The sequence below is a fragment of the Xenopus laevis genome, chromosome 3L (genome assembly GCF_017654675.1).
Source record: "Xenopus laevis strain J_2021 chromosome 3L, Xenopus_laevis_v10.1, whole genome shotgun sequence".
Lineage (NCBI taxonomy): Eukaryota > Metazoa > Chordata > Amphibia > Anura > Pipidae > Xenopus > Xenopus laevis.
Window position 1 is genome coordinate 54,996,416 of NC_054375.1, and position 20,270 is coordinate 55,016,685.

At 37.9% G+C, this 20,270-nt stretch overlaps 1 protein-coding gene across 1 annotated transcript; it reads right to left on the minus strand.

The window, feature by feature from the left end:
* Positions 1–12,030: 12,030 nt before the first annotated feature.
* On the minus strand, positions 12,031–19,460 carry XB22062450.L (uncharacterized XB22062450 L homeolog). The gene is made up of 5 exons (XM_018252266.2): positions 19,328–19,460; positions 17,422–17,509; positions 16,624–16,725; positions 14,989–15,243; positions 12,031–13,633 (listed from the first exon to the last, which is right to left on the minus strand). Exons 1-5 carry the CDS (start codon positions 19,388–19,390, stop codon positions 12,843–12,845), a joined length of 1,299 nt encoding a protein of 432 aa, XP_018107755.1. The 5' UTR covers positions 19,391–19,460; the 3' UTR covers positions 12,031–12,842.
* Between the last annotated feature and the right edge of the window lie 810 nt (positions 19,461–20,270).

Sequence of the window (20,270 nt, forward strand, 5' to 3'; positions counted from 1 at the left end):
AAAAACAAAGAAAGTCACAAAGAAAAAAATAGGTGAACAACCCCTTTAAGCCTTTCTCTGCTCAAAGGGCAACATTTGCTTGTCATCTCTTCTGCTACTTGGCAAAGGTTTTTGTTGAGTCAAATCCATAGTGAGTTGATTCAAGTCCATCATAAACCTTATGTTATTAAATATCACACCGATCAAACAGGACACAATCATAGTATAACAGGTTAATGGAAAGTCTACTAAAGCACACAAAATGCAATGCAGTACACTTTGTGCTGGCTTGGACCTACCACTCCCTGGAAGAATATTTTCCTCTCTCACACACTTGCTTAAAGCATAAAATTCAAATCAAGCCTTCTGGAACTGCTTGTGCCTCACCTATCTGATTAGCAAAAAAGTACTAATTTGACAGTTTTATAGGGCAATGAATAAATAGATTGTTGGGACAATTAGAGTTGTATAATTGTTTTAATTAAATGTGCAATCCCACTTATCCAACCAGAACACAAGCTTCTGCAAGCAATTTCACAGGATAAACAATTCTAAGCTTGCTATTAATAACAAACATTTGGCTGCCTCTCTTTGCTTAGCAGATATGTAATACATTTTAGTAGAGCTCCTTGGGCTCATAACAGTTTGTGTTTTCAGGAGAGCCTCACAGCCGCACAGGTAATATAATAACAGATTCATTTAAATGGTATTATAAGGAATATGATAACTTTTTGACCACCTTCTTAGCAACTAATGCTGTCAGGTACAACTCTTTTCGTCTATGAGTACAAAGATGACTGATTCTGTCTGATGTCTGATTTGTCCTGTAATCTTCACTGGCAGAAGGTTCACTGGGCTTATGGCTAAGAGGCTGCAAATCGTTACCACGATGCACTGGCTTAACTACCTTTACCCTAGGAGGGCCTGAGCAACAATGGAACTTGGACTGCAGGGTCTGCTGCACCATAGTCCCTCTCCCCAACCCATCTTTTACCTTTAAAATAGCGTTGCGGTGCTGGGAGCGGGTCGGGTGGGGGCCAGGGGAAGAGGACTGTTTTCGCCTGTTATATATATAAATAAATTACATAAATCTCCAAGGTGGGGAGGAAGATGACAAAAGTCACTAAGGCTCATTTACATTTGCAGATGCAGTTGCGGTCCCCACAATTTCCCTGTAGTCAGTTGCATGTAAAACCACTTTTATTAAATGCACCAAGATGAGCTCCTTTGCATCTGAGTTGAGATCAGTGCTGCCCTGTCCTTTATACCAAATCAAGTGCTGCTGCATCTATTGATGCTGGTTGCGAAGGGAACCCTGAAGCTACCACCTGATCAGAAAGTAGCAGTAGCTGCTGGGTTCTCTTTACACCGAGCATCAATTGGCACAGCACACTTGTCTTTTGAGTTGGACACAGCTGTCACTCACAAACCAAACAACAGAAATGATGGCAGGCAGACTTCCATGCAATTGTGCCAGGCACAGTACTATTGTGTCAAGGACATTACCCCCTAGCGATTGCAATGGAGCTGGAATTCTGGTAAAAAAAATCCTGCATTGTGAGGAAAAAAACATGGCTATTGTGCTCAAAATCACACTTTGCTCATTGAACTTGTACTCTGAAAAAGACTATAAAATTACTTTGTTTCTCTGTACTCAAATTAAGAGCTCAACAGATGCTGCAGAATTCAGAGTGCATGCTCTGTTCCTTATATTTCTCTGCTCAGACTGAATTTAAACTGAATTTAAACTGCTCCCATACTAAATAACTTCTAACCATTCATATATTTTAACTGGGACAAAGAAGTGCTTGCTGAATGAGGGGGTATGCTCTTGCACTAGTTCTCCAGAATCTGCCAAATTACTCCTTACATGTTTTCTGTAGAGTTTACAGCTACAACTTAATATCCTATTTGGACAAACCCTTTGTGTGCTTAATCACCTGCTAACATTATCAGTAAAAGAGTGAGAATAATTAAAGAATGTTGGAGGACAATGAAGCAATTGCCACTACTTACTGATGGCTGTTATACAATACTGACTGTACTACCTGCTGCTCAAACTAGTACCCATTAGTACAGTAGCATTATAACAAATGTTAGGACACTCAGAGCCATAACTGATATTTGAAAGTGCAATATTTAGATTTTTGCTTTTTTCTGCTATAGTTCTGCAGAACTGTATGTCATCGGATTTACTTTACAAAAGAGAATTAAACCATTGGTAAATTCACTGAAGATGAGCAGAAAAAAACAGTGCAGAATTAAGAGCAAAAGAATATTATGTCTTTGCTGCTCATGAGTGGCATGATTAATACATTGTTGTCCAAAAGAGAAATGGTTAGCATAAATGTTAGCATAAATACCCAATTCTTAAGGACTCACCAAATAGAGTGATGGCCCAGATGCTCTTACCCCAGGCTCACAGCTCAAAGGAGCGGACACAAACCATATAGCAACAAAAGGAAGAGGGTGTAGGGCACACTGGAGGCCAAGCCAAGTCAGACCAGAGAATTAAAGAGAAAAATCCTTTATTGAAAAATCATCTCAAGTCTTAAGCGTTTCGTGTCATAGTGATTAAGTGTCACAGACACGAAACGCGTAAGGCTTGAGATGATTGTTCAATAAAGGATTTTTCTTTTTAATACTCTGGCCTGACTTGGCTTGGCCTCCATTGTGCCCTACTCCCTCTTCCTTTTGTTGCTATATGGCATAATTAATAAACATGGAAAGTGACTCTAATATATCAATCACTTTGGAATAACAGATTTCATCCGAACGTCTCTGTGCCATGGTAGAAGAATCTCTCGTCATCCTTCCAGTAGCACGCCAGAGCTTTTTTTCCTTCTATTCTAGTTCTGCTCTCAGTTCTCACTTCAAGGTGATAAAATCTAATTATCTGAAATATGCACTTAATGATGTGTTAATTGGTCTGTAGGAGTGAGAAGATGAGATGCTCGCTCATAAAGTAACTTTCTTTGTTTAACAAATGAATGAATATTTTGCAGGTCAAGCAACAATAATCGGGACTCGACTGGTTCATTTGAGATTTCTATGTGGTATTGATCTTCTCAATCAAAAATATTGTATTGCTGTTGACCAACTTCCTCTTTGTAAAGGGATTCAGAATATTATACACAAACCTGCTCATTACTTTTCATTACTAATGTCTGCCTTTGTTCCTCTCTGGACAGTCCTTTACAAAACCTAGCTAAAAGTTGTCCATCCTTATTAAAAGTCGACTTTACACCTCTCTGCTTATTATCTTCTATAAAGAATTTTAATAATCGAATTCAGTGTTAGAGTTGGCGAGTTCAGCATTTTAGATTGAGCCACCTGAGAAGTTCAGAAGGTAAAACCCATGCTGTCCTAAATGCAAAGCTAAGAATGTTTCTATGCTCCACTATTTGTGGGAGTGCCCTTTCATTTTTGATCTATGGGGGAAACTTGGGAGTTTTCTCAATGAAAAACTGAATATTGACCTCAAGTTATCTCATGAATTTGCTTTGCTTAAATTTCAGGCCCGCACTGGCAATCTGTGGGTTCTGGTAAATGCCAGAGGGGCTGCTGTAAGTTGCCATAGGCAGTCACTATATTTTCGGCTGGTGGGGGCTATTTGGGCTGCTGTGTGGCCTGTTTGGGCCTCTGTGTACCTGAAATGCCAGGGCCTATTTTGAATCTCAGTCCAGACCTTATGCAGGGAGTCCTCGAGTTACATACACCTGACTTACATACAACTTACACTTACAAACAGGTGCTGTTACAGTAACATACTATGGCTTGCTTGACTTTTATTAGCATTATTATTATTATTATTAGCTTTAATTAACTACCTGCCCCAATCCCCTTTGGTTTGTGATGTCTACCGCTGGAGCACAGAAAGGTAAAAATAATACTATGTTATGACAAACATCTGTCCAAGTTGCATTTAATATGTAAATGTAAATTTTTATTAGTTGTAGTTTTTTATTCATTTAGCTTCTTGTTCAGCAGCTCTCCAGTTTGCAATTTCAGCAATCTGGTTGCTAAGGTCAAAATTACCCTAACAACCATCCATTGATGGGTCTGGGTTGTGGATTACGGGTCTGGGTTGTGGATTGCAGATTGCGGGTACGGGTTCCAAAAAATGGACCCGCGCAGGCTCTAGCTGGTAGTGCCTTGCAAAAAAATTATACATTTGCACTGACTTGCAAAGGCCCTTAGCAACAGACATTGGTAAATGTTGGTAAATAAAGTTATAGATGAGGCATATTGTGCATACTGTCATAATATTGAATGGTGTACGTATGTTTGTATGAATGTGTGTGTACTAATTCTAAAAGTGAGTGGAATCAAGTTATGGAAATCTGGCATATTCACTCTAGTTTAGAGATCATGTCTTTCGGGGCAGCTAATAAATTGTGTTAATATTATTGCCATGGTAATGGTAAGATCTAAGAAGTGCAGCCTTCTAGTCATTTCCATAATAGAAGGGGAAAAAAATTAATTGTCACAAGTTTTAATTCCTTTGTACCCAAAGAGCATCCTTTATGTAAAAGGGGAGAATGTATGTCACCTTCCCTTTCTCTTCTGAGTTATTTCAAGGCAGAATTATGCAAATGAGCTTGTTTCACAGCAAAGCGTTAATTAACAAGGTGATACCTTTTACAATATTTGGTAACACGACAGATGCCTGCAGATGTATAACGCAACCACAGGAACTAGTGCATGCAATAAGGAAATGAAGATCAGGTGTGCTAATGAACACGCTGGCTCATTTAAATAAGGCCAATCTGTTTGGGGAGAAATTAATTAGTGCCACAATTACATTCAAAGAAAGATACAACGAAGGGGACCCTTAATGCTTAGATGGAAGCAAGAAAATACATGTATTTGTTGCGATACAATTTAAGCTGGGAATAAAAACATAGCATCAAGTATTTTTGCAAAAGCAATAGGGAAATGTGATATTAGCACTAAACATGTACAAAGGCTCATTAATACTAAAAAGAAATGTGTTATGGGTTACTAAAAGGTGGATGCAGAATATGTCAAAACCAATCTATGTTATAAAGGAGATTAAAGGTGCATATTCTGCATTTAACAACAATAGTCTTTCTACTGTTTATGTCTTACATATTCATGTAGATGGAAAACTCTGGGAGAACCTACTCTTTTACTAATTTATTTATCTTTAAATATCATTGTTTTACAAGTCTCGCATACACACAGGTATTGAATGGGGCAACCACTGTCTGAAGGAGTTATGGATTGTCACTGGTCTAGGATGACTTGTATGGTAAGTGAGGCACTACCTGAATGAACTATGACGTAGCAATGGAATGAAGGGGGTATGATATTCTCCAACTAAGGAATGAGTAATTGAAAAAGCACTAAACATAAGACAATGGAGAAAAGGTTGTTGTGAATGAGGAAGTATATCAGCTATATCATCTTGAATCATTCTAGAAAAGTTTAATTTGTCTCCTGTGCCTTGCAAACTATGGATTTGTACTAAGGAGAAAGCTTTTATGCTAGTAGAAAGATTATGGAGAGAATAAAACTGGGAATACATCAAATGGATCATTTTTGGATTCAGCCAAATACTTAATCCTCAACAAAGGACTTGACTGAATACTAAACAAATTCAAAGCTTGATTTGTATGTTTAAATGTTTTAATAAAGGAAACTGTACAGCACACATACAAACCATCAAATAAATATGCAAAACATAATACATAGATTTATACGAGATACTACAAAGTAGAAGAAAAGGAAAGAAATATTTATAGCAATATTGTACACCTATTTTTCTGACTATTTGTTCTGAATTTGGTCCTCTGTGAAACTCATACTGTTTTACCTGGTACAATATGGTTAGGATTGTTTCTTTACTTGTAGCCAATGGGTTTGGGGATTTTTTTATTTTGGCTAAACCAAATAAAAATAAAAATATTATTAAATTATTGCTCTTAAACAAATGATGAATCTACATTATTGGGCATGAAAAATACTGTTTATGGGACCTGTTATCCAGAATGCTTGGGACCCAGAGTTTTCCGAATAACTTATGATTCTGTAATTTGGATCTTCATATTTTAGGACTACTAGAAAATCATGTAAACATTAAATAAACACAACAGGTTGTTTGCTTCCAATAAGGATTAATCATATCTTAGTTTGGATAAAGTACAAGGTACTGATTTATTTTTACAGAGAAAAATGAATCATTTATAAAAAAACAATTGGATTATTTGGATAAAATGGAGTCTATGGGAGATGACCTTTCTGTAATTTTAAGCTTTCTGGATAACAGGTTTCTGGATAGTTGATCCTATACTTGTAATTTTGTTGTAAACTGTATGAAGCTCTTCCTAAAGTAACTTATACAGAGTCCGATTGGGCAGGCAGGACACCTGGAAAATACCTGATGGGCCCTGTCCACCCAGATATAACCTATTTTTGTCAACAGCTTAAATTGTAATTTGCACTATTTATATTTCTCTGGACTGTACTTTGTCAAGTACTCAGCTTCTAGTCCTCCTCAATTAGCAGCTATTAGTTTGAAATAATCACTTGTGTTTCTAAAGCTCTTTCTCTACTTCAACTGACTGTAGCAGGTCATTTAATGGATGGGTGCTTATCCTTGCAGGGCAACAGAATAGGAAACCTTGACTTCCGGAATGCAATGTCTATGGCACTGGATGGACTGGTTTTGTTTGTTTTCTTCTCCAAGGGAGAAAAAGAGAAGATTGCTGGTATATAATTCTTGCACAGAAATAGCTGGTGGTGAATGTAACACCTGTATTGCCCCAGGCAAATGGTCTTTACTCATCAGAAGCAAGTTAGTGGTCAGACATCACTAACCCATATCCACTTTAGCTCAAAGCTGTCGTTCAGAGCACTTAACTGATCCTTCTTGTCAGGTGCTCTAATCCATTTAATGTAGCCTTTTGACAATGGGGTAGAGCAGGCTTTTTCTCTCTCATGCAATCAGTTATTGTTCGTTCTGACAGTTTGCCTGAGATTTGTTTGTTATTTAATCATCATCAACACATCCTTAACGACTTTGGTTTCTCCCCTTATCAATGACTAACGAGAAATTAATGCTCACCTAAGACTTGAACAGATGGAAGCCGAGACAGCCAAGAAATGTTACAAAACAAAGGTGTTTTGGGAGGAAATGCTAAAGAGATGATCCTATTTAAGCTTTAAACTTTAGAACATTGTAATCTCTGCTTTCATTCATTCCAGGGTGTTTTGATTGGTGTAACCAATGTAACCGTTGGTAGGTATAGATAATGAACTAAATTTGCACTTATTCTTCATGGGATGTTTTATGAAATTTGGCCATTTATGCAATCAGCCTAAATCTGCCATAATAAGCCCAGATCCTGTTGATATTTCAAATTAGTCAATTTATCTGTCTTTGTTTACAGCTGTACTATATTTATCTCACCACCAGAAAACCTTTGGCAATTTTGGAGCACATAGATAACATGAGTGGCTCCCAGACTTTGGAGCTGCCCCCCATAAGGACTTAAATCAGTTGCAGGAAGGGCTTAGCCTCAATACCAGATAGAGTGAGAATTGGGGAGAATGTCCATTCGCTCGTTTAGATTCACTTGAAAACTCAGCATAAGGGTGGTGGCAGACAGGGAGATTACTTGCCCAGCGACAAATCTTCTTTACTGCGGGTGATAAATCTCCCCAAATGCCTTCCTGCTGGCAAGAATGCAATGCAAAGGATGGCATACATATCGCTTTGTTTTCCATAGTTGCACGAAATTGCCTCACTTCGGAATTCCGAAGAGATATGTCTGCCATCCTGCCCACAATTCACTTTCTTGCCGATAGGAAGGCATTTATCCCCATCTGCCACCACCCTAAAGGTTAGTTTGGATGAGATTTGGCATGTATTTGCTAAATGCCCATCTGCATCCATTGGAATAGCTGTATGCATGTATTGATCCCAGGAAATCATGCAAAAATGGGGAAGAAGACATTTTGATGCCATAACCTTGGATCGCCGCATGTTAGGGTGGTGGCACTCGGTGAGATTAGTGCCCAGTTGGCACTTAATCATGGGCCCATGATTAAGTGTCTACTGGGCACGAAACGTGTATGGCCAATGGAGAATGGCTGTATTTTAACCTGTTTCAATAAATAAAGCTTTCACTTTTTCAATCTGTGGCCCTGTGGATTTCGTAGAGTGCTGGTTGGCCCATTTCTGTCTGCTTGAATTCTATTGATCATGAAAAAGTCCAAGACAATTTTGGTAGAATCATGCAAGGATCCCATAGACTTTAAATGCCAAGTAACTCAAGAATTCTCCTTAACTCTTGAGAATGTTTGAGTAAGTGGAGTGATAGAAAGTTTTACATTCAAACAAATATGGTTTCAATGGTTCTTGGAAGTTTTGAATTAGCAAAGATTTTGGTTTAGAAACACGAATGAGAGGAAGGAAAGAAGTGTGATAAATAGAGAGAAATTGTGATCTGCAAAAGAAAAACCTTTTTTTTTTTTGACAACAAAATACATGGCCATTTAGTATGTAGTTGCAAAAAAACACTTCTTTGCAGTGCCCTAGCTGTCATGTTGTTTCTGTGAAAACACAGAGATGGGGTTGTTTTTATAGCATAGAATAGGATAAGAGCATTTTGAGATACTTCCAAAATCATCTGAGGCCTTTGGAAATTATGGAAATTACATGTTGTCAAAATTGTTATTTAAGGGGGGGGGGGAAAGCTGAATTCACAAGTTGGGTTGAGCATGAATTTGCCAAACGTTTATTTGTAAATTTATTTTCAAAATATTATTGTGACTAATGACATGGCGCACTTTCATATCTATTGTGATTTATGTTCTAGGAGCATGGCACTATCTACAAATTGAAGTTCTTCATTGTCTGTAATAAGCTAGGGCAAGGTAAGCTAAGGCAAGTTCCTTGCAGTTGCAGTGTACTTCTTGAGGAATGGATTTGGTTACATTTAGGGGGATTCAATGCATCCAGTTTTCGTAAGCATAAAATAATTACTGGTTAACTCAATTAGATTGAAACCAGCTGTAAGCATTTGCTACTGCAATTAAAATCAAAAACTGATACAGAAACAACACCATCATTTTATGAAAAATGGCGCCTTGAAAATGAAAAAACACATATATTTGTTAAAGATTATAGAATTTGAGTAACTGACTAAAACAGTGGAATCAGGCTATTTTCAGGTTCGACCTTCTCTTCTTTAAAAATAGATTCATTTTAACATTCTATTAAGCAAAATAAATAAATAAAAGCTAGACCTGTGAGAAATGCAGAAGTGTCTGTGAGCAGCAGATCAAAGCTATTCAAGCAATTGTAGACTACCTCAGCAAACATTATCACCCCAGCTGCAGCCTTAATTTGTGCAAGAAAAGGTGTGGGTGAGACCTGATAATTAGCACATCAGTCCAGGGCCCCTTGTGACAGATTGTTGGCTTTTGGGCTTCCGAGATTTATTTCTCACTGACATTAGAGGGGGTGCCATTTAAAGATAAAGCATTAACCCATTTTTTGGATGCAAAGACTGCATAAATGCATGTAATTAGGGAGGTGATCTTGTGCACCTGATTATGAAGCCATGTCTTTTGGTATATAGTAGTAGAATGTCAACCAAATGGTCTGGATTAATTCAACCATTGGTTACAGGGGTTAGGTGACATTTCCCACTATGTGACACAAAGCAGCAACACAGTTAATAGAGACCTCTGTGGAGCGTGATGGGTTACAGTAAGAATCCCAGGCTTTTAAACAGAGATAATTTTACATCTCCTTACACTAGATGGCCTTGATGGTGAGAGAAGAGAAGATGTGACATGACTAAGTGTCATACCTCTGCTAATTCTAATTATAATGTGCCCAGACTGGGGGGCATGTCACTGTAACACAAGAAAATTAGACAGTTCAGCCTGTTCTTTGAGACCTGCATGCAAATTAGCACTTCCAAATGTTACTAATAATGGTAATATTTTGCTTGATATCCGCCCTTAATTACTTTTTCAGCTGCTGCTGAAATTAAGCACTAATAATCACCAATGAGTTTAACAGCACTAAACTGCAGCTCCTTGGAAGTAAGGCAATTTGGATGATGTAATGATGCTTGTGCCTTAACAAAAAGTAAATAGCTCTGAGGTGAACAAACAAAACACTACAGGTCAGGGCTGATCACAGCTCACACCCAGAGTCCCCAGGAGGTACCAGGGATAATGCATAGGGGGCCTTCAAGTGGGGGCTTTGTACAGGAGAGACCTGCTGTCTTGCTGGATAGATATTACATTCTGTACTCTGTGCCAGCTGCTCCATCTGGACAGAAACTTCTGCCAAAATAAATGTGTGTTGCTGAATACCTGAAACACTAGGCTCACACAGGGAAAAAGGAAATATTTTAGACTCAATTTAACAGTGATGATCATCAAGGCATCATCAAGGTACATTGTTGATGGAACAAAAATGAGTATGATATAGAAAGCACAAATTGTATAAAATGTTATAAAATAGGTTTGAGGTGCGGGACATGAGCATGTTTGTGTGTGTTGGCGGAAAATGGGGATGTCAAAATGAAACAGAGAAAGGGAGAAGAGAAGGGAACATTAAAATAAACAGGAAGCATGTAATGCATTCAAAACAGAGAACTGGGAAATACAAGAGCAGAGGAGAAAAGAATAAAAGGAAGCAGATACAAGAAAGAGAAAAACAGTCAGAGAAAGGGGTATAGTGCCACAATTCAAAGTGAAATGGGGAGAATATAGTAAGAAGGAAGATGTGGGGAAAAGTGAAATGAATTGGGGAGGGGATATGGGAGAACAACAAGAGAAAATAGCTCTAATTAAAAACAGGAGCTGGAAAATAGCACAACGAGAAAAGGGAAACAATTCAATATATAGAGCTCACTGGAATCAAGTATCATTGAATCCTAAAAGTTGTACAAGTTGATGACCCAGATGAGAGAACCTAAAGGTAATGTGATTTGCCTCTTTGTGGCAACTTGTGATTTGAGCAAATCACTTCATTTTCTGTCCGGCCATATTTATATATAAAATATATAAAATTCAGCATAGCACTTTGAGTCACACTAATCCCAAGAGAGAAAAGCATTTTAAACATCTTTTTTCTTTTTGCCTTGCCTTACCCTTAGCAATTTTAAAGGGTAAGGCACTTGGAAGTTTGGTCATGCGTCTAAAAGATCTAGTAGATACCAAATATCATGGGAGCCCAAATCACCTCATGTTCCATTGCCCTTGTGTAGAAATGCCTCATGCTGTGCAATTCCTCTTCTGAGAAAATACATTATTCAGCCGGAATGAACCAGGTCCAAGGCAAGTCCTGTCTCATCCCTAAATCAAAGATACTAACACAGTGTTCCTCCTGTGCCCTTAAGGTGTTAATAAGATAACTGACTTTGATGCTGCTTTTGAGATTGGCTGAAAACAAATGCCCTTTGGATGCTAAATAGTGAACAAGCTGAGTATAGGAGTGTGTGTAACAAGGGTATCAAAACGACACTGAGTACTGGGCTTTCTCTACTCCAGTGGATTAGTGAAGGTCCCAACTTTGTTCATGCTTTCGAGTTCATCTAGCTCTACCTCAACCCATAACAAACTGATTGCAAAGTATCTGAATAGCTTGAAAGCTTTCCTTGAACATTGTTAGTGTTGAGTGCAGTTCAGAGGGGAATGAAGTTCAATCACCCTATAGGTACAATTATTACAAAGCGAACGCATAAACATTGACAAGTCATTGTGAATTTTCAAAAGACAGGGGCTACCTGGCTTTCAGAAAGCAGTACATGCTTGCACAGGCTTTTAGTTAGGACCCCGAGGCTGCTTCTAACTAAAATATAAGAGATGTATCCAAACTTTAAACACAGCCTGTAACTGAGGGAAGACAAGTCCTGCTGAACTATTTGACATATCCTTTGCCAGGTCTTCCTGGTGGAATAATAACCAAGTGAACCCTCCCAATCTTTCCAACGGATGAACTATTAATAAACTCATTTATATACCATCACAATTAATAATGCAATTCGGCAATCTGATTTATTTCAGAGTTTTATTAAAAAATGTATGGAAGTTATAAATAATACCATGACAGAAAATAAATGAGGAGTTAAAGAAATAGGCATTGCTCAAAAATGTTTCTTTCCCCAGCTCCTTTACAAGCATGGATTTGACCACTATGATATGCCATGTTGCCCATTCTGTGACCATCTCATCATATATCATAGTCGGTTTGTTGTATTTGTTATTGGGCTTATTCATGCAGCAAGGTTATATACCTCTAATGAATACAGAAATGCATATCTATCTGTAAATAAAATAAGGCCTGAGTAAAATCCTTGCTCTTACATATTAAGTAGTTGCCATTACTTCATCACATACTAAAAGTGCCACTATGTATAAAAACTGTTTAATGTGTAATGTGAGGAGGCCCAGGTTTTGACCTAAGAAGCTTGTAAGACAAGAAGGCCTTTTATCGTTTACTTCCATCTACAAGATTATTAAATAAAAGAAATTCTTCAGGTTAATCCCACGAGGTTATATACACAAAATCTGTTTAATAGTTTATATTTAGCAAGTTACTCCCTTTACATTCGCTGTCTTATTCCCTACATCTCATCCACAGTAAGTCCATCTATGCTCTACTTTTGAAAAGATATCACTTGCTATTGGTGATACTGCAGTCTTAAATGTTCCTTGCACGTGACAGAGCCAACATGTAAAATTGCCTTAAGATGGGATCCAAGTTCAAGGTAAGGGTTTGCATTTATATATCACACCAACCCATTTACCTTGGTGTGAAAGTCTCCAGCATTTTCGAGATACGAAAGCAGCCACTTCTGTTTATTGTTTCACTAATGTGAAATGTTTTCTACACTTTTTGCATGTGAGTACTTGACTTTGGCGGCATTTGGACTGCACTGGTACACAAATGAGTCTGCCAGGCAAACTCCACTTCCCACCTTCCTTGGCTTTGCTTTGGCTTTATTACTAAGGCACTTTCTTACTGTAACCATGACTAATACAGAGAGACACGCCAAGTAGAAGGCACCATTGAAAGAAAACAGGAACAATATAAAGAGCTCTGTTTTCTTGGAAAGTAGCAAATATATCTTCAGCATAGGTAAGATTTCACAGACCACTATGAGCAACGTTGTAAAAATAATTCCAAGTGGAGAAGGATATGACTTTGTTTTCTTTCTCATAGTTAAATATGATGCTGGGACACCAGATGATGGTATTCTACAGCTAACTTCTACATAGATCTTCAGCAAAATCGAGTACAGAAATAGAGTGAAAACCGACATAATGTAGACAACTGGAATCCACACTGGGAAACCTTTAAACAGAAGCGTTTGTGGGAAAGGAGTGACCAGTAGGCTGACAATGTAGAAGATGAATGAGGAAGACAAATATTTGATACCTATCAACAATAGTATGACAGAATAGAAGAAGCCCCAGAGTTTTTCTGTTTTCCACACCACATCAGACTGTTGCACAGAATGCACAGTCATAGGCACAACAACAGGAATGCAGTACAGCAGGTATGTGAAGCTATCTCCTGGTAAAACAGAGGGGAGCATCACCCAGTTACTGGTTTTAGAGTTGCTTGTATTCATTCCAAACCCCTCAACATCAGCAGTGCCTGAAAAAGAAAAGTAAATTAGTTTAGTTCTCTTCCTCGCTCTGATGTTATGGCACTACCCCGATCTTCATTTATTATGAAGAGAATAATGAAATATAACAATGTTTTAAGCCCATCAACTTTATACTAAAACTGACCTGAACTTCAGATTCTTTTGGTTCCCCCCTGAATAAATCTACCCTCTCTTTTAGCCAAAACCCACATATAGAGATGGCAACTTATTGACTTTTAAAAGACCATACAATCATCTAAATCAACTTTTATTAAACCCTCCATATATCTAAGTTGTACTCTCAAATATGCTCCTTCACACTCCCTTTTCACCTAGTTCTGACCTTCGACTCTCTCCTACTCGCATCACCCATTCCCAATTTCCTTACAAAGACGCATCAGACTCTCCTTGCCGCTTTAAACCATCACAAATTCCCTAAAACCCCACCTGTATAGAGAAGCTTCCTTTATGCATTCTCACTAATCAGAAGTCAATATACCTGAAAGAATCCTCACCATTTGTTTTGCATAACCTTATGGGGCACATTTACTAAGCTCGAGTGAAGGATTTGAATGAAAAAAACGTTGAATTTCGAAGTATTTTTTTTGGGTACTTCGACCATCGAATAGGCTACTACGACCTTCGACTTCGATTTTAACGATTCGAACTAAAAATCGTTCGACTATTCAACCATTCGATAGTTGAAGTACTGTCTCTTTAAAAAATACTTTGACTACATACTTCGGCAGTTTAAATCTACCGAGGTACAATGTTAGCCTTTGGGGACCTTCCCCAGCACTTTTCTAACCTTTTTTGATTGTAGAAAAATCCTTCGATTGATCGCTTAAAATCGTTCGAATCGTTAAATTCGAGGGTCGAATTCGAGGGTTTATTAACCCTCGATATTCGACCCTCGATAAATGTGCCCCAATGTGTCAAGTGTTCCCATCCCTTTGAATTGTAATTTCCAATCCTATATTTTATTCTGTTTTTTAAATTACTGTGGGATATGCCCTTGCTATATAAATAACTGAAGATAATGATGGTTAAAATAATGTCAGCAGATGGCCAGAAGAAATGGCATGGGTTAAAGAAAAATGTAATGCCTGACACTACTCACAATGACCTTGAGGCAGGGTTTATATCCCCCCCTCTCAAAAAAATTAGCTATTTCTTCTCTCCACCTGCTGACTTTATAGGACAAGCAAAAACCCATGAGATTTCCAGATCATTTGTTCATAATTATGCTTTCTTCCTATACCCATGCACATTTTCAAGTAGTACATACTCTGGAGTATTGAAATAAAAGAAATGAAATACTATTTTAAGTATTTTAAGTAAAAGTCAACGTTTTGCTCCATACCATTATTTCCTGCAGCGCTCATAGGTTTGACTAACGATTCACTGAGCTGTAGCAGGAGGTAGCTGTTGATCAGAAGTAAGGCTGCCAATGCTTGCAGGGGGTAGATCTGGCATTTTAGAGCTGAGATAAGAAGCCTCAAAGATGATTGTTTCTGATATTTATGCTCAGTTACTGGAGTATGTGGTGCTGAGAGGACTGCAGAGAGGGTGAATAAAAGCATTGCCACCAGGGAGAAAGCTAACAACAACTGAATGGCTGTTGGGGGAAAAAAGTTAAGTGTTATTACATTGTAATGTGGCATGGAAAGCATTATTATATTTTACATATTTGTGGCTAAAAACATTTGAGGACTCATTTACCAAAGTGCTAAATTAGGATGCAATTCATAATTTTCCCCACATTTCTACAAAATCAGTGGTATTCATTTTTCAATGATGTCACGTTTGGGATGAGTGTTAGCGTGGGATTTACTGTAGCAGGCCCGGACTGGCAATCTGTGGGTTCTGGCAAATGCCAGAGGGGCTGCTGTAAGATGCCATAGACGGTCACTATTTATTGGGCTGGTCAGGGCTGTTTGTGCCTCTGTGTACTTGAAATGCCAGGGCCTATTTTGATTCCCAGTCCAGACCTCAGATATTACTACTAGCTCAAGGCAGTTGCTTATTCCAATTTCCTTGTGTCCATTTTGCCCTGTCTTCCACACTTGAGCAAATTTTATCACAGCAAGATACATAGGCTTATTGAGGACATGTGCATGTTGTAAGGAGTGCACAAAACAGATTTCTTCTAATAAGCCTTTACAGTTATAGGACAGGCCCGGACTGGCAATCTGTGGGTTCTGACAAATGCCAGAGGGGCTGCTGTGTGGTTCCATAGAAAGTTACCATATAGTGGGCTGCTAAATGGGTTGTTTGGCCCTCTGTGTACTTGGAATGGCAGGGCCTATTTTGACTCCCAGTCCAGGCCTGTTATAGGAGACATTATCCAGAATGCTCGGGACCAAGGGATTTCCGGATAAGGTTTTTTCCCGTAATTTGGATCACTGTCTGCTAAAAAACATTTTCATTAAATACTAAACATTAAATAAACCCAATTAGATTGTTTTACCATCAATATTAATTCACGCAGCTTAGTTACCATCAAGTACAAGGTACTGTTTAAATATTTCAGAGACAAACATATTAAAATAAACTATTTGCTTAAAATTGACTCTGTGTTAGATGGTCCTGAATGTTTGGACCTTTCTTGATATTGCATTCCAGATAAAAAAAAAAACATACCTGTAGCCACTTTTGTGCTTGCATGGGAGAATTCTATTTCTTAGCACTCATTCAATTGTCTCCTTTCTGGCAAAAAATCCCATTCTTATCTTGCTTTACTACAGGTGTGGTTAAAGGGTGATATAGTTGCACCACTGGGTTGTAAATGCATCCCTGTGCAAACTTCTCATTCAGCATCAAGGTGGTAACTTTCTGCTTATTCTCTACTCCAGTCTACTTCTTTACTTGTCACAGTGAAATAGCTTCCATATTTTACCTTTCAAAGCCATTTGTATTTTCTGATGTTTAAATCATTTTGTACCAGACGAACATTTTGTATAGTTAAAATCTGCACTGCAATTCTTGTGCTACTTACCTGAAATAAAGGTTATGTCCTGGGAGTTGTTCATCTCCCTAATACACATGTATTCCAAGTAGATATGAAGGAGCCAACATATAGATATGTACCAGATAAAGCCTGTAGAAATAGATTTTGAATTGTTATAAATTACATAAAATATGGACAGCAAAACTCAAAAACCCTTTTGCAAGAAATAGCATGCGTTTTGCAAGCGCCATCATATATGTGTAGACACATATGGTTTAAATGCATGTTATTATTGTATATTTTGAGAAACCATCACATCTAATTCATTCTGCTAGGTATTTATAGAGAGCAGGCCAGACAGGACAACTTCACAAAATGCAGCTACTGAGCATAATAAGAATAGACATTTGAGTTATTGTTTTGTTTTGGGGTCAGGATCATACATGGAAGCTCAAGGCTAAATAATAGAAAAACTCATGTCCCAATGATACACCTTTTATAAATGTATGAACACTTCTACATGTGTTGCTCTAGAAGTAAACATCTATTTTAGCATTTGTTTTAACAGTATCTGCAATATAATTCTTGTTTAGTAGAATTTCAGGGGTATTGAAATAACACTAAACAGAAGAGCACAAATCAGTGAGAAGGACTTGCCATTCTGCTTTTCAGGTCACATCATGCATAATCAGCTATATCTTTATTATTCAGTTGTTACCATACAAGCAAAATATTTGTTATACATTGTAGATATTACAAGATGTATTCAAACACTTTTCGTTGCCTCTCATCTGAATTTATTTACATTTTGTACAAAAACATTTGGGTTCTTGGCAGAATACTCACCAACTGAAGGTATGTTGACTCGCACCTGTCTACAGATCCAGGCTGCTGATGGTTTTGGACTGGCCAGATTTAAAAGTTTATCGGACATCTGATGGATAAAGAAAATGTTTTTTATTACCAATAAGTAGATAAACTGGGTTTTTTCTTTTCCAGGTGAAAAAAGAATCCCACCTTTTTTCATTGTTTGTCCTGGACTAATCCTACCGCTTGCCAAAGAAACTTTAACTGTTGTATTTCCCTAAAATATATATATCATATGTGCCTACGCAAGCTAAACATTTGTCGATTGTCTTAACAAACAATCATGCATTGGGTAATGGTACAAATGACACTAGCTTTATTATTACTAAGGGTAATTCCTGCTGCAGTAGGCTTGCAACAAGACAGCAAGAGCAGAGAGATTACTTGCTTTCTTGGGAGGGAAGCATTGCTTTCTAGTAAGTATTTTGGCCTTGCACAGAACAGGAATAACACTTCTGATGAGTACATTGACTTTATGGACTCATGGTTTTCTTTGTTATTGGCAGGGCTTATTGCTGAGCTGGGTGTTGCAGAGTTACTAACCTGTGAACATTTGGGGGCAGTATGCGCTAAAGAAATTTAATTGGGAGCAGTTACAGGCAGGCTTTGCATTAATAAATGGAGGTTGAAGTTCATAATAGCTGCATAATTGTAGCAACCCTGGAAAAGAATGAAAGCCTGCAGCCCAATAAGGGAGGAATGCCATGAGGTTACTCTGACTGTACACCATCCATCAATGTATTTGACCTTCAACCTGAATGATCTGATCTTGTTCACTTTGGCAACACTCTCAAATATATTGGGCAGATTCTATGATACCATACATGTGCCAACATGTTTGTAGAAAATGGCGGGGTAACTATAAGAGGCTGGACCACTCAGTAAATAGATTTGTTTTGTTTTTTTTTCTTTTTTTAATGTCTAGGATAAGACATTGCATCTTGGCAATTAGCTTGGCAACGTTCTTTTTTTAAAACTTTAAGGAACACTATTGACAGTAAGAAAGAATTTGTGTGAAAGGTTGTGCTGTTGCATTCACAGACGTTAAAATATATAAATTGCTATTTTCTTTATGTGAACCCAAAATAAACTGGCTTGGTTCAGTTTCAGAAATAGTTTTCTCAGCATGGAGTGTCAAGTAAAATTATTATGTGCACATATCACAATATACCACCAGGCATAAACATATACCACATTTTGTGCTTTTTTTGCTTATTAAATGCTTATTATCAGTTGCATGTATTTAAGGGCACAGTGCTGTTGCATTCCCAAGCAAATTTTGGGGGTGATTTTGGGCACTTTGGTGCCACATATTAGGGACGTTAAAAACTGCAGAGCAATTCTTGCTGCTAGAAATACTGGGATCCCACTGCTTGGACTGGCAGACTTCTGTGCAGTGTGCCATCCTGGGGGTAAGAATTAGTAGTAAGGGAGACATTAGAAATCACTTGAAGTGATGCTACTGGCACAAGAGAAGCTATTATTTAATGGGTGTATATTGGATATAATGTATGGACTGTATATTGCCTTAGAGTTCAACAATAGATACATTTTGTACACATTTTTGCTGAGGTTGTACTATAAGATGATTAGTTCAAATGCCAAAGATAAGCAAAACAAACACTCTGCCATATTTCTTAACTGTTTGGCTGCTTTGTCATTCTCAATTTTGTTATTTAGCGCAACTAATGTGGCAACTCATAGTTCTTTGAATAACACATAAAGATAAATTAGGCTCCCTGTGCAAAGTAGCATACTATAAGAATATATAAAGAAAAATAAATAAATAAAACCCTTCTTAGAAATTGAATATATTTCACCTATTTTAACTGTAATTGTAAAATGCAAAATGGCATGGTAGTATATTAAATATATATATATTTACCAAGGACTTGTTGGTCAGTAGCTCCATTGATCCAGAATTCTCAGGTGGGCAGGTACCCTCCATAGTATGGAACACTGGTCTACACCGGTCTATGTTGAGCAGCTCGCTCTGGTCACTAGCACAGACAAACTGTGTAGGCAGATCTGTTACCTGCTTTTATAGAAACCTTTATCTTCAGTCAGACAGAGAACAATGTAAATGCCATACAATCAATAACCCTAATCAGTGCAACTTTATCATTACTTTCCACACAAAGCATGTGATTTGGGGGATTTGGGGCTTGGTGGCTACAGAATCATCTGGAACAGGGTAATGATATATTTAATACTAACTATGGCCATCATATTGCTAGAAACTGCTGCCAAATTCTGCTTTCCCTCAATGATGATATAAAGCCAATGCAGCTATGCTTATAGTAACAAATCTTATACAAGTGCAGATGGTTCTAACAAACCCCTAAAAGCAGGGGTCCCCAACCTTATTTACTCGTGAGCCACATTTAAATGTAAAAAGACTTGAAGAGCAACACAACCATGAAAAAGTCTTTGGGGATTCCAAAAAAGGGCTGTGCTTAGCTGTTTGGTAGCCTCTGCATGGACTGGTAGCTTACATGAGACAGTACACCTGGTTTTTATGCAACTAAAACTTGCCTCCAAGTTTGGAATTCAAAAATAAGTCTGGAATTCAAAAATAAGCACCTGCTTTGAGGCCACTGGGAGCAACATCCAAGGGGTTGGGGAGCAACATGTTGCTCATGAGCTACTGGTTGGGGATCACTGCCTAAAAGCATTCTGCATCAACCACAACAGTCACAATGCCCCTGCACAGAGGCCATATCCCGGCCCTAACTAGCAATTGAAATTCTAACAAATGCCTTAAGGCTGCTGTAACCTAGTGCTTTATAATGGCACTATGTGGGACTGTTAAGTGTTTGTGTATTTGA

Excerpts from the sequence above, each read along its gene's own strand:
- XB22062450.L (XM_018252266.2), bottom strand. The coding sequence starts at position 19,390 with ATGGAGGGTACCTGCCCACCTGAGAATTCTGGATCAATGGAGCTACTG. Across the intron at positions 17,510-19,327 it reads TACTGACCAACAAGTCCTTG|ATGTCCGATAAACTTTTAAA; the intron begins GTAAATATATAT and ends TTTATCCATCAG. Across the intron at positions 16,726-17,421 it reads AGTCAACATACCTTCAGTTG|GCTTTATCTGGTACATATCT; the intron begins GTGAGTATTCTG and ends CTATTTCTACAG.